Source organism: Heterocephalus glaber, unplaced genomic scaffold, assembly GCF_053883595.1.
Source record: "Heterocephalus glaber isolate CG9 unplaced genomic scaffold, H.glaber_assembly_v1.0 deba00001454, whole genome shotgun sequence".
Lineage (NCBI taxonomy): Eukaryota > Metazoa > Chordata > Mammalia > Rodentia > Bathyergidae > Heterocephalus > Heterocephalus glaber.
The window spans coordinates 16,343,743-16,357,594 of record NW_028258303.1 but is presented as its reverse complement, the minus strand read 5'-3'; the positions used below and the strand labels follow the sequence as shown (position 1 = coordinate 16,357,594).

At 35.7% G+C, this 13,852-nt stretch overlaps 1 protein-coding gene across 2 annotated transcripts in view; it reads right to left on the bottom strand.

The window, feature by feature from the left end:
* Positions 1-13,852, bottom strand: part of Cfap299 (cilia and flagella associated protein 299) — a 595,444-nt gene that overhangs the window by 573,833 nt on the left and 7,759 nt on the right. For both annotated transcript variants that reach the window (XM_021260977.2, XM_004847996.4), the window contains exon 2: positions 9,735-9,865. In XM_021260977.2, coding sequence (XP_021116636.1) covers positions 9,735-9,865 — 131 coding nt within the window. The remainder of the gene's footprint in view (positions 1-9,734; positions 9,866-13,852) is intronic.

The following is a 13,852-nucleotide window of genomic DNA, read 5'->3' as shown; positions in this document are numbered from 1 at the left end:
TATCTGGTAAAGTAAGTATAAGGAATTCAACCTAATTGCAAGAAAGAAGAAAGTCAAAGAACTTGAATAGACATTTTTCCAAAAAAGAAGGGCATATATTGTGCAAGCGCAAGGACCCAAGTTCCATCCCCGGTTCCAAAAAAAAAAAAAAAGCCATATAAGTGGCCAACAAGCATATGAAAAAGTGGTCAACATCACTACCATCAGGGAAATACAAATCAAAGCCACAATGAGATATTAACTCACACGTGTAAGAACAGCCATTATCACAAGACAAGTGATAACAGGTGTTGACAAGGATGCAGAGGAAAGGGATCCCTCATGCTTTCTGGAGAATGTAAATCTGTATGTAAATAGTTATTATAGAAAACAGTATGGAGATTCCTCAAAAAAACTCGAAATAAAATTGCTATATGATTCAGCAGTCCCACTTCTGAATGCATATCTAAAAGAAATGAAATTAGTATGCCAAAAAGATATCAGCATGCCCATATTCATTGCAGCATTATTCACAAGAACTAAAATATGAAACCAAACTTGGTGTTCACTGATGGATGAATGGATTGAGAAAGTATCTCACGTGCAAGTGTATGTGTGTGTGTGCACATATACACACACAGGAATATTATTCAGCCTTTAAAAAAGAAAATCTTATCATTTGCAACAACACAGATGAACCTGGAGACTTTAAGCTAAATAAGCCAAGCACAATAAAACAAATACTACATGATTCACTCTTATGTAAAATCTAAAAAGTCAAACTCAGAAATAGGAAGGAGGGGCTTCAGGATGAGGGAAATGGGGAGATTTGGTCAAAAGTTACAGCTTCAGCTCTGCATAATGAATAAGTTCTAGAGATCTAAGATACAGCATGGTGACTATAATTAATTATGATATACATGAAATTTGCTACTCTAGGAATCTTAAATGTCTGGACTATGGGGGAAAAGGGTAACTGTAAGATAATGGATATGTTAATTAGCTTGATTGTGGTAATCATTTTTCAATGTATTTGTATAATAAAAATCACATTGTACACATTGTGTAATATGCACAATTTTTGTCAGTCATACCTCAATAAAGCCAGAAAGAAAATCTCTCTGATAATGAATTCTAGTACTGGAAAAAGCACTGAAGGCTCTAGGGCAGTGATGGCAAACCTTTCAGAGCTTTCAACAATACAAACTGCCACTGTAGCACACGTGGTATAGGTTTGTCACCACTGCTCTAAGGCCACTCAGTCTGGATTTAGATCCCAGCTCCACTATGTACTAGTCAAAGGATTTTACACACATTTCTGTAACACCATTTCATCATTCATGAAACGGGTTTAATAATTAAGTAAGTCTCTATTTAAAAGGATTTTGGTACTAACTGAATGATAGAATGAGCTCAATTAGCTTAGCTATTTTTATTATTAAATTAAAATGTATGAATGTAAAAGGAAGTATAAACAAGCATCAACAAGAGTCCATTGTTAATTCACAGTGAGAATTGTTTATCAGGTAGATTTTGAAGATATTCTAAAGTGTAAAATCTACAGGATGAAAAAATAGAAGTACTAGCATAAAAAATCAGCATTTTAGGGCCGGAGATTTAGCTCAGTGGCTCTGCCGCCTGCCTCGCAAGTTCAAGGACTCGAGTTCGATCCCCGGTACAAAAAAAAAAAAAAAAAAAATCAGCATTTTTATGAGAAACAGAATTCAGTGAAAGAACAAGAATGACCTATTTTTAAAGGTATTTTTATTGGTTTAACAATTAACAATAAAAGTATAATAACAATATAAATTCTTAAGAATCTATGTCTTCTTGAATTCTAATAAGGGAAAGAGAACCAGGAACAAGAACAATGTGGATTAACAAAGACACAAACACCAACATTTCTGATGACTACTGTTAATGAAAGACAACTGCTGGACACGGAGCTAAAAGTCCACAACAACAGTTAAGCTTGGCAATCTGACTCAGATTAACTGAAGACATAAAAATAGGTAAAATATGAAAGTGGTAAACATAAGAGGTACAAAAACCAAAGACCTGTCCTTTGGGAGAGACCCAAGTTAGTACAAAGAAGGGAAGTAACACAAAAACATAGCAGACATCAGCAAGACTAGAGAAATTATAAGGTCATAAAAGTCAACTAAAAGGAACACTTTAAGAAATGGATAATCTCTCTGCTATTAAAGGCAGCAGCAGAAGTCAAACAAGAGGGGAGAAACAAGTAGGGTGAATTTGAAAAGTGACCCTCAAATTCGCCTACAAAGAAATTGTAGATTAGTATTAAATGAATAAACAAAATTTAGGTAGAACTAAATTAAGACTAAAAAGGACATAATATACATAAGATTCTGAGGGAAATAGCTATTACATTTTTCCTCTTGTATTTATTAGCTGAACTGTCATTAAGTGGATTTGTCTATATAATTTTCTCTGTGTTTAAGCTCAAAAAGCTTAAGATCTATAAGTATGACAATAACAATATGTCAACTATAAAAACAGTTATCTAAGTGAAGTATATGTTTGCTGTTCTTAGTTAGAATTAGCTATATATATGAACATGTACCTATTAGTGCTTGACAAATGAACAACGACATAAAAACATTTTTTGGTATATAGAAGATGGATGGATGGATGGGTGGGTGGATGGGTAGATAGATAACAAGATATGAGGTTCCTTGAAAATATCAACATCATTTGTAATCATTTGCTTGTTGAATATGTGTGTGTATATATGTACATGTATATATGAATATGTATATTTATCTATATGTATATATGTATGTGTATATATATATATATAATAGAGAGAGAGAGAAAAGGGGAAAGAAACTGAAATGGAGGGAGAGGGAACAAGGAAAGAAAAGGTGAACATATACTTTTAGTGGTGTTACAATATCCAACTAATATATATATAGTGAACATTAATATCATATGATTTTAAGACTCAGTAAGTGTATTTGAAATACTTTTTAAGATAAACATATGCTTAGTCAAACCCTTCATTACATGAAAGAATAGCTCTCCACGAGTCAGAAATTCTTTGTACATGGATCTTACTAGGAAAATGTTGCATTTGAAATTATTTTTCAATAACAAGTTCCACATAAATATTTATTTAGAATTCTAATAAAATTCTAAGCATGAAATAAAGACAATTATCTCAAAAATCAAAAAGTTGAAAATAAATTATGAAGAGAGAAGAATTTCAGTTGACAATATTCCCACTTACTTAATAGGAAATGGGGGTTTATAAGAAATTGAAGTATCTTAAAAGTAGTAAGAAGTTCACATACTTGTAATCCTAATATGCTGGGAGGCTGAGGCAGAAGGACTGCAAGTTTGAACCCAGCCTGTGTAGTTTAGGAACTTAGTGAGACCTATCTCGAAATTTTAAAAAAAGGTTAGGGATATTGCTCACTGTAAAGTCCCTGGGTTCGATCATTGGTTCTGCCAAAGAAATGTAATAAGTTAGTTGAACTATATCTTGCATGGAATAACAAGGTATCGCTTATAGTACTTACTCTCCACAAATCAGAAATGATACAATTCTTTACATAAAAGTTTAGAATATAATCATCTTGATCAAGCTCATGCAGCAGAAAATGTCAACTTTATACAAAAATTAAGACCACATGCTACTAAGCGTTAAATTTCAGAGAGATGTGCTCTTGCTTGAAGAAGATCAAGAGCGTGGGGAGATGGAAAGCCCAGCCCTTATCAAGGCACAGATGGGCAGGGATTCCTGAAAGCTGGGCCTGGATAAAACCCTGAATTCTAAGGCAAGCAAAAATATCTTTCAAAATGAAAAGCAAAATACATTTGTAGACAAGTGACACATGAGGAAATTCACTGTACAAAATCAATTCTACAAGAAATATTAAAACATATTACTCATATAAAAGAGAACACTACCAATTAGAAATGTGGATCCACATAAAGAAATTGAAAAAGACCTGAAATGAAAGACAAGGGGTAAGCACAAAGGAAATTTTTTATTTGTAATAACTTCAAAAATAGCTATTTTCCATGAAAATGTTAACATCATCTTGCAGAATTTATAACATGCTTGGAAGTAAAAGAAAAGACGAGGCAGCACAGGATGTGGAGAGAAGAACTACAACAATGGTGAGGTTCTCCCATCCATGAAGAGGAGTAATGGTATTTTAAAGTTGACTGTTACATATAAGTTAAACATGAGTATTTACATCCTCTTTAGTAGCCACTATATTTTTAAAGAGCAAACTCTAACAAGATGTTTGAAAAACTATAAATAAAAAGCCAACAGTAGAAATTATTATGGACTCATTTTTTAAAATTCTAAATTTCAAAGAAGACAAAGGAAGAGAAAAAATGGAAAAAGACCAAATTGGACAAATAGAAAACAGTTAGCAAGATGGTAGATTTAAATCCAACCAAATTATAATTATAAAATATAGATAGATGCTCCAAACATACAAATGAAAGGTGATGACTGTCATACTGATTCTCAAAAACAAGACATAAATATATAGTATCTATGAGAAATCCATTCTAAATATGCAAATACAGATAAGTTAAAAGTACAATGATATAAATATTCTTTTTTTAAAAAAGTTGGGTAGCTATATGAATATAAGAAAAAGGAAATTTCAGTGAAAGAAATTTTGCCAGGGGTGAAAGTTATATTAAATAATATAAATCCATTTTATTTTAAGGAGAAATAAAAACATGAAGCATATACATCTGACATCAAAATATGTTAATCAGAAAAGGTAAAAAGAAAAATTCATAATCGTAGTTGGAGATTACAACATTCTTCTCTAAGAAATCCCCAAAATGAACAGACAGCAAGTCCACAGAAGGCAGAAACAACACATAGCAGGTCAGATAGTAAATGGAGTCCTGTCCAAGGTTAGTTTACAACAGGGTCCCTGTGTCCATGGGATCACTGACATGAACATCTAATTCAGATAGTCGCACTTGTCAAATGGCACAGCCCCCATACTGAATCCTGAAGAATGGCTGTGGCCAACCCCAAGCTCACCCACATAATAGTCCTGACTGCAGCCGCAGTGTTATTCCTTGCTTGAACAGAGTACTATAGCTTCAGGAAGACCCCATGTAGCTACTGATTTTGAGAATAAGTTCTTTCTATCCTAGTCAGGAAATGAAGTTAAAATCATTTTGAATTCAAATGGAACAAATAGTAATAATATTCACTCACAGTCCACCTCCTATCCTCTGTTATAATAGAATCTGGGCCAGCTGGAATCCCACAGAACTCCACATGGATTAATTCCAGTAGTGATACCATATTGATTGGAAAAGATGAACAAAAGATGGGAAGCTTCTGGCTTTACAAAATCCATGCACTCCACAGGAGTACAGATACACCCTACAAAAGATTTTCAGACAAACCAAAGCTTATGCACTAACTCACTGTCTACTTCCTGGAAATGCTGATCTGCCAAAGATCACAACTGCATGATTTGGATTTGAAAGCTACAAACCATATGAGAATAACTTTAAAAATATGATACTTGAAACTAAGTAAGAAGTTTAAATCATCTCATAGAACATATTTATATATAAACTCTCATTTAATTCTAAGTATATGGTATTCATTTTGATTATAAAACTTTATCCAAAGATAAAACAAGTAGATAGGATAAAGGCATATTACATAAAAAAATTCTGACCTTTTATCCAAATTCATCCTCATAAAATTAAAAGAATATTTTGTCAGTTAACAGATAGTTCCAATTCCTATTGCTAAAAACAAACTGAAGGAAACAAGCACATTATCGTAGCAGTAAGAAGAAGTTAACAAATGATAAATTGATTAGATTGAACAATATAAGAAAGTTTGGGACTTCTCCAGCTTTTGCATTAATAGAATCCCCTGAGGAACTTGAAGACAGAGTACATGTCATTTTATTCTACTCCAGTAATCTATAATATATACTGGACTGATAGCTTATCTTAAGATAATATAGCTGACCAAATTTTATTACAACATGTTATGTAATAAGTGTATATTTTTGTGCTTGCAGAAACTGCTAACTTTAAAAGTTCTTTGATTTGAAGTCTATGATGTCTGTTAAACAAAACAGCATCCTGCTGAATTTAAAAAATAAAGAAAAACCCTTACCTTAAATCGCCATAGAAATATTTTCCATCAGGCATAGAAAGACCACAGTGATCCCTGTACATTCAAAACTTGAAGCTTATAACAGGCAATTTCTTAAAGGATTTCCAAAGGGTCATCACAAAGTCTTCCAAGAAGATGGTCCCAGCCAAGCCGGTACAATTAAGGCTCCATCAGAGCTACTGTGTATTCCTACCATCTTTGTTTCAGATATGCTTTAGTCAAGTAAGGTCATTATCCCAGAGCCAGTTTTAAGAAGGCTGAATTTCTTTTCTAATGGTACAAAGTGAAGAGAATGATAATCTCACAAGCCCATCCAGAAAAATGTCCAGCCTAAGGAATGACTCAGTTAAGAGAGGAAAAAACATGATTTGCAAAGAGGGAGCATTTATCACAGAATCAAGGCAAAATAGATGAGTTCATCACAACATCCTTCTTTGCTTTATTTATCTTTAAGAGTCAATTATCAGTCCTACCTTAAAAAGAATTTTCTCCATCCTTGAACTTCCACCCTCATTTTTTGGGTAGTATTGGGAATCAAACCCAGGGTCTTATGCACAATAGGAAAGCACTCTATTCTAAGCTACATCCTCAGCTCACCAAATTTTGACTGTAGTATGTCAAGGTGTTATCACAGTACCTATGATTGCATTTATTACCTTTTGTAGTTTTTATCTTTTTTATTGAAATATAAGTCACATAATGCAAATCTAACCCTTTTATGGTATACAATTCAAGGGATTTTTAGTATATACACAAAGTTATACAATCATCCCTAATACCTAATTACATATTTTGTCACCCCTCCAAAAATAAATCCCATATCTATTAGCCTTTCCTCCCCATTCCTCCTTCCTTCTAGCCCTTGCTAACCATGAATCTACTTGCTTTTATGGATTTACCTATTCTGGCCATTTTACATAAATAGAATCATGCAACATGTTCTCTTTGGTGTCTACCTCCTTTTGCTTACCCTAATGTTTTCAAGGATTATCCTTATTATACTATGTTACAGAACTTCATGCCTTTACAATTGAATAATAGACAATTACATGCCACATTTTTATCCATTCATCTGTTGATGGGTATCTGAGCTTGTTTCTACTTTTTGACTACCATGAATAGTGCTGCTATGAATGTTTATGTTTGACTACTTAAGTGGATCAATGTTTTCAATTTTCTTGGGTACATACTTAGGAGCAGAATTGCTGGGTCACACGGTAACTCTTTTTTTAACATTTTGGATAACTGCCAGACTGTTTTACATTTTCTGTTCCCACTAAGAATGTAATTTCTTCCATTTATCTAGTCCACAAACTTCTTGAGGCAGGAACCAAGTTTTTTTTACTTTTTGCCTTCTGAGACCTCCTTTCATCAAAATATTTCCTTCAAATATCCTTAACTTTCATCTCTCCAGACTGTGGAGCTCTGCTGTAAGTAACACTCATGGATACCAATACTTCCTGAAATGGATGCTCTGTTTGTTGGACCAGAAGATTGTGATCTAATTGGATTTCTCATCTGCATGTTACAGATATTAATGCAAGACAATCTGATAGCAGAATCAAGTGTCTCTAAGTTGGTATTTGTTCACCCGAAGTTGAATGTTCAAACATATTTCCAGAGTTACCATGGAGCAAATATAAGCATAGAACATATTTGGCCCTAGGGCCCCCTCTGCTGGCTCTGCCATCAACAACACTACCATAAACCTGGTGGGGAAGATAGCACAGCAGCTCCTACATGGGGCAAGAGGCAACATATGGGACACATCCCATTACAAAGGCAACCAGAGAAGATGTGCAGATGAAAGGGTTCTCCTCGCAGCCTAGGAACTTGGGGTGGGGATTAGCCTCCCATGACTGGCACTCAAGTAGCCTGATGACTTCCAGCTCTGGCCAGTTAAAGAGAGCATTGCATAGAGGAAATGCCCACTTTGATCCTCGAACACAAAATGGACATGTAAAAAGAATGGAACTTACAGTATAGCTCCCTTAACTCCTCTTGATATGAAATAGGTTATATGTCTTATACAATCACACAGGAATGAACATAAATTCCATGTAAAACCTCACAAGAATCTTGGCACTTTGGCTCCTGATTGATAAATATGAATTCATTCTCACAGAAAGACATGACTCCCTCTGATGTTTTGTATCTGATGCGTGTAAACTGTACACATACTATAGGCTTCATTTCAAGAATAAAAATCAGAATGAGCACGTGTGTATAATAAACTATTGAAATTTTATATAAATTACCTGTGGTGAGCAGAATGCCTTTTGAAGGATGTCCATTCCTTAATCCTCAGAACCTATGACAATATAACACTACATACCTACAGGAAATTTGCAGATGCAATGGAGATTATAGACCTAAAAACAGAGAGATAATCCTGTCTAGGTGGGCCCAGGGTCATCACAGGAGCCCCTAAAGGTGCTATCAGTGGAAAAGTTGGATAAGTTTCAAGGGTGAGAGGGTCTTGACCTTCTGTTGCTGGAGGAGTGGAGGGGATAGCATGAACAAAGACCGGCCTCCAAATGGCAGCTGATCAGAAAATGAGAACCTCAGTCCCCCAGTCACAAGGAGCTGAACCTGGCCAACACTCTGAATGAGAATGGAAGCAGTCTGAGCCAGAGAGCCTCCAGACAAAAGCTCAGTCTGGCCAACAGCAAGATTTCAGTCCTGAGGTATACTGAACAGAGTACTCAGCTAAGTCACACCATATGTACAGAACTATAAAAAAAGATATTTGTGCTGTTTTAAGCCACTACCTTGGTGGCAATTGTTATGGCAGCAATAGAAAATAAATATATTTCCAAATATCAGTATGTTCAAGTCTAATCTTCTATGATTCTGAAACACAGTAATCTCTAGAATGGTCATCTTAACTTTCACAAACTCAGAACCAATTCCTGCCACCAAATGTTGTTATTTATAATGAGCTCAAGGGAATTTCTTGTTATAATTACTAGGTATTTTAAACATGTTACATAGGACTTATATATGGATAGCCACATATTTATCCTCTCCAATGTTCACAACTTTTTAGAATTAAATAGATGATTATTTGCCAGGTCTTTTCAAAATTGTCTTACTATTTGATGCAGTTCACTTTAGGAATACATCACTTTCATTATATAGGAAATATATTTTATTAGATTCATATTTTATGTAACCTAATATCAGCCACATTAACAAAGGTCAGTGGTTCAGTTAAATGAATCAACATTTAGATAAATAAGAACATAATGTCAGTTTGCAAGCCTCAAAAACACAAATTCTAAGACAACAATTACTCCACGCTTTTAGTATGTCATTGCATAAAATGAGTAATATTGAGTTCCCTTAAAAGGACTTTATTGGTATGATGACCATATTTTGCTATTTACACTTCTTAAATTAGCAGCTCAAAGCTTTATGTGGCTTTATTGCAAACACATTATAGTTCTTCCTATTCTTGATCTGTTGAACACATGCTTCAGGACATTCCAAGTTTTACCTGCTTCCAGCCAATATTTCTAAATTGCAATAAAGCCCAAAATATTGTTTTTTTCCAGAGATTGTAGAATATAACAAAATCTAGATTTGAGGCATGGACACTTACTTTTTCTGAGTTCTTTCAGCCAGTCTTGCTATCTCTACAGCTGCCTTCCTTGCTTCAAAATCTTCTCTTTTCAGAATCTCTCCAGTCCCCCGGTAGCCTAGCTCCACCAACTGGTGGGCCAAGCTTTCATCCTAAGAAGAAAATCAATCAGTAGATGCTTGGGCGAATGAGACATTTCCTCCAATGCACACCAAGCAATTCATTTCAGTGACAAATTAAATGTATTATTTTAAAATGATACAAGAACTATTACACATGAAAAACTAGCTTTCTAACAATACATTTATCCACATCTGACTTGTTCTTCCATATACCATAGATATAAGATGAAAAAAATAACATCAGAAATAAAATAACAACTAAAATTTCTAAGGGGTTGGAGGACAAAAGTCTGTGTGTTTTGAATCAGTTTATGAGAACAGCAGTAGACAATTAATAGGATATCTTTAAAACAATAAAATTAGAAACAATAGTGTTCATAGAAGAAAGACTTTGAAAATCAATTGCACAAAAAGAGAATTGGACCAATTTTAGAAAGCTCAATGTTTTAGACTTACTTCCTTGAAGTCAATTAACTGATGACACAGAATATTATGACTTCAAATACAACTAATGAGGAGCAGATGGATTTCCTACTTAACTAGGAAGATATTGTTTCCATATAATGTTGGTACCAATAAAAACAGAAAAGTAAACACCCAAGAAGATAACCACAAAAAGCTTCAAGTTGAAAAGAAAAATTGTCCACAGAATTTTAGGCCTTTCATGTTTTAGTTACTTTAAGAACTGTCTCTTACATTTTTGTCACTTACACAGTAACCTCAAAAAAAAATATTTTCCCATAATTTAAAGAGGTACAATTTTACATGAAATTACTAGTATAAATCATTATATTAAAATTTTTATACATTAATAAAAATCATCTTCAATAAATCACAAAACATGTGAACTACAATAAAAATATATTTTGTTACTATAGACCTTTAATCAGTACATCACTATAGAATGCATGAACTAACAATTAAATGAGATACTAAAAACCTACTGCTTTCATTTGCTAAGCATTAACAGCAAATACTGAACTCCTTGCAGCAATGTTTATACATTTGCGATCTATCACACTGCAAAGCACCAGTCCTTGAGAGGCCTAAGGCCATTGGCCTTATTTCTGAGATGTTCTGCTCAATGGACTTCACTGCTGTACTTTAGTGAGAACCACAAAACTGAGCAAATGCCTCCACCTAGTGGAATTATTCTTTAACAAAAAATGCAATGCAGACGGTTTGTTTTACAACAGTGAGATAAATCTGTGCATGAATTTTGTAAGATACATTCATTACTAAAGTGATAGCAAGGACTCAGCTCAGTGATGTTGTGGGACTCTTCTATAAGAGTATAATCCCTTGGGGTTAATAAAAAGTTGCTGTACTTGTTTTGTATACTGAGCAAATTCTGCATTCCAGTGTGCCTTATCTGCAATCAACAACTTTAATCTGTATTGCAACAAATGGACAAAATCTATAGAGAAAACAAGCAGAAAGCCAACGTTGGTTGTTTCATCTGTGATTTTCATGTTTTAACTAACTCGTAAAATTATTAGTCATCTCTCCACTAAGACAACATATTGCTTACATCTCTGAAAAATGTTAGTTAAGAGCAAAACTGGAGAGAAAAAATGGCAGAGCGGAGAGTCAGCATCCAGGACAAAGCACCCAGAGTCTGGAACTCAACAGCCCAGAGGGGAAACAAAGTGACTGGAGGGCACATGGGAACCATGTGGAAACTGACAGAGAAGGAAAAAAAAAAAGAAAGGATCCATTGCTACAGAAGAAATAGCTCACTGCTGCAAACCAGAGACCTCACAGTGTAGCAGAACAACTGTGTAACCGCGCCAGTGGGAAGGCAGAGAAAATAACTTTGCTGCTCATGCGAAATACAATTGGACACAGCAATGAGAACACTTTCCTGAGCAGCCTCCTAGAATCAACAGTTGGTGAATGAGGTGGAACAGCGACCCGGCACATAATCAGTGGATGTACACCAGGTGGGCAGGGCAGCCATTTTATTTCAAAAAGCTAGGGCTTGAACTCTGACAACAGAACATCCCCATGGTCGCTTCACTGCCAGTGCCCCAGAGTGGAAGGAGGGAAGGGCCATCCAGTCACAGTAGACTGCCAGCACTTGGACAGCAGACTGGGGGACATTCTGAGAAGCAGGGAGTGGGAATACCCAGACTCTGCTCTAGCAGTCCCCAGAAACCAGTCTTAGCCCAGCTACAACGAATTGGAGTCATCCTCCTGCTCTGAGAGCAGAGGTGCGGGTGGCAAGGGGCCTTGGCCAGGGGCAGGACAGGAACACCTCCTCCCCCAGTCCTGCAACTGGTGACACAAACAGGCAAGCCAGCAAGCCAGTGTCAGCACAAGGGTGACCACCCACACCCGATGGCCAGCATGTGAGAGGAGTCAGTAGTGTGGAACAGAAGAGGCTGTGCAAGGTCCAGGAGGGGTCAACCATGCACCCATCTGGGAGCAGTCTTCGCCTGGCTCCATCTGAAGGCACCACAGCAGCTGGGGGAGCAATGTGGAGAGGTGGGCGAGCCACCTGAGGGGCATCTGGAAAGTTACTGGCTGAAGAATGCCCACAGCTCCTACATCTGGAGGCCAAAACCAGTACCCAGAACTAAACCTACTGCAGAACTGGAGGGGTGACACAGTATATTTTGAGGATCTTCTTGGACACTGACACAGAACTGGGGATACCAGAGGAATTTTATTATTTTTCTTCTTCATTTGCTTGATTCATTTTCCTTTTTCTGTCTGATTGTTTTGTTTTGTTTTTCCCCTTGGATGTTTAGGTTTTTTACCTTTATTTTTGTTCTGTTCTTTTTGTCTTCTTCCTCTCTCTCCTCAACTATTTCTCTTGACATTGTGGTATTTTTCATGTGAGTGAACAGTGTCTCCTGTCTTTCTGGTTCACTGCAATATTCTTTTGCTTTCTCCTTCATTCTTTCTCTCCTGCCTTCTTCTCCAGTTTCCCAAAGCTTGGGTGTTCATCCTTTGCCCTCTAGTCTTCTTTCTGCTATATTTCTCTTCATTTATGTCCTCTGTTTTATCCCCTATCCCTCTTAAATTTACACACACAAGTGGTAAAATCAATCTACTACAGGGAAATTCATTTCATACAAGTTTCTGGTTTATATTGGATTTTGGTATATAAAGGCAGAGATTGCTCATATGGTTAACGGTATCAAACTAATAGTTCCCAGTTTCTTAGTTTCTAGGCTGTGCTTGATGCTATTGTTATTGCTAATTATATTACTTTAGCCAGAATGTCATACCTGTTGTAAACAGTTGTTCTCCCCATATGGCAGCACTGTGACTGTCACAACTATCACCATAGTCCAGTACCAAAAGGATTGGGTGCTGAGCTAAATAGAGAGCAACCTCTGACCCTTAATAAACTGGGAAGATAGGATCTTGGGATAGACACAAAGACCAAGAACCACCTACACATAGAAGACATCTCTGAGGAATAGATGTTTCCTAGAGAACCCTCAAAACTAGTGATAAAGCTATCTACCATAAGAAATCTATAAGTAACAACTCAAAAAGCAAAATAAAATAAACAGAAAATTCTAAGACACAGAAGCAAAAGGCAACCTCAGACCTCCAGCCCACCCAGGACAAGTCCAGGGGACAATTAGTTAGAGGAAATCAGAAGCCACCTACCTGAAATTACTCAAATGGTAGCAGAAGAAATAAAAAAAAGAATAGATGGATAAAGCTATAGAGAAAGTAATCTTTCAGGTAAAAAAAATAACAATCAAAATGAAAGACATGTTCGATGAATCTAGAATAGACAATGATAAAAAAATAGAACAGCTTAGGGAAATGATGGAATCCATGAATGCCCAACATAGGAAAGAACTGGAATCCATGAAGCAGATTCAAACAGATATCCAGGAGATTAAAATTCCATTGAAAGTATATGCAATTCCTTGAACCAAGTTAAGGATAGAATATCAGATCTATAATATAGGATTGCAGTTACCTACTATGAAAAGAAAGATTTCTAATAGGAAGGGATCATAAAAAAAAAATCAATCCAACAATTTCAAG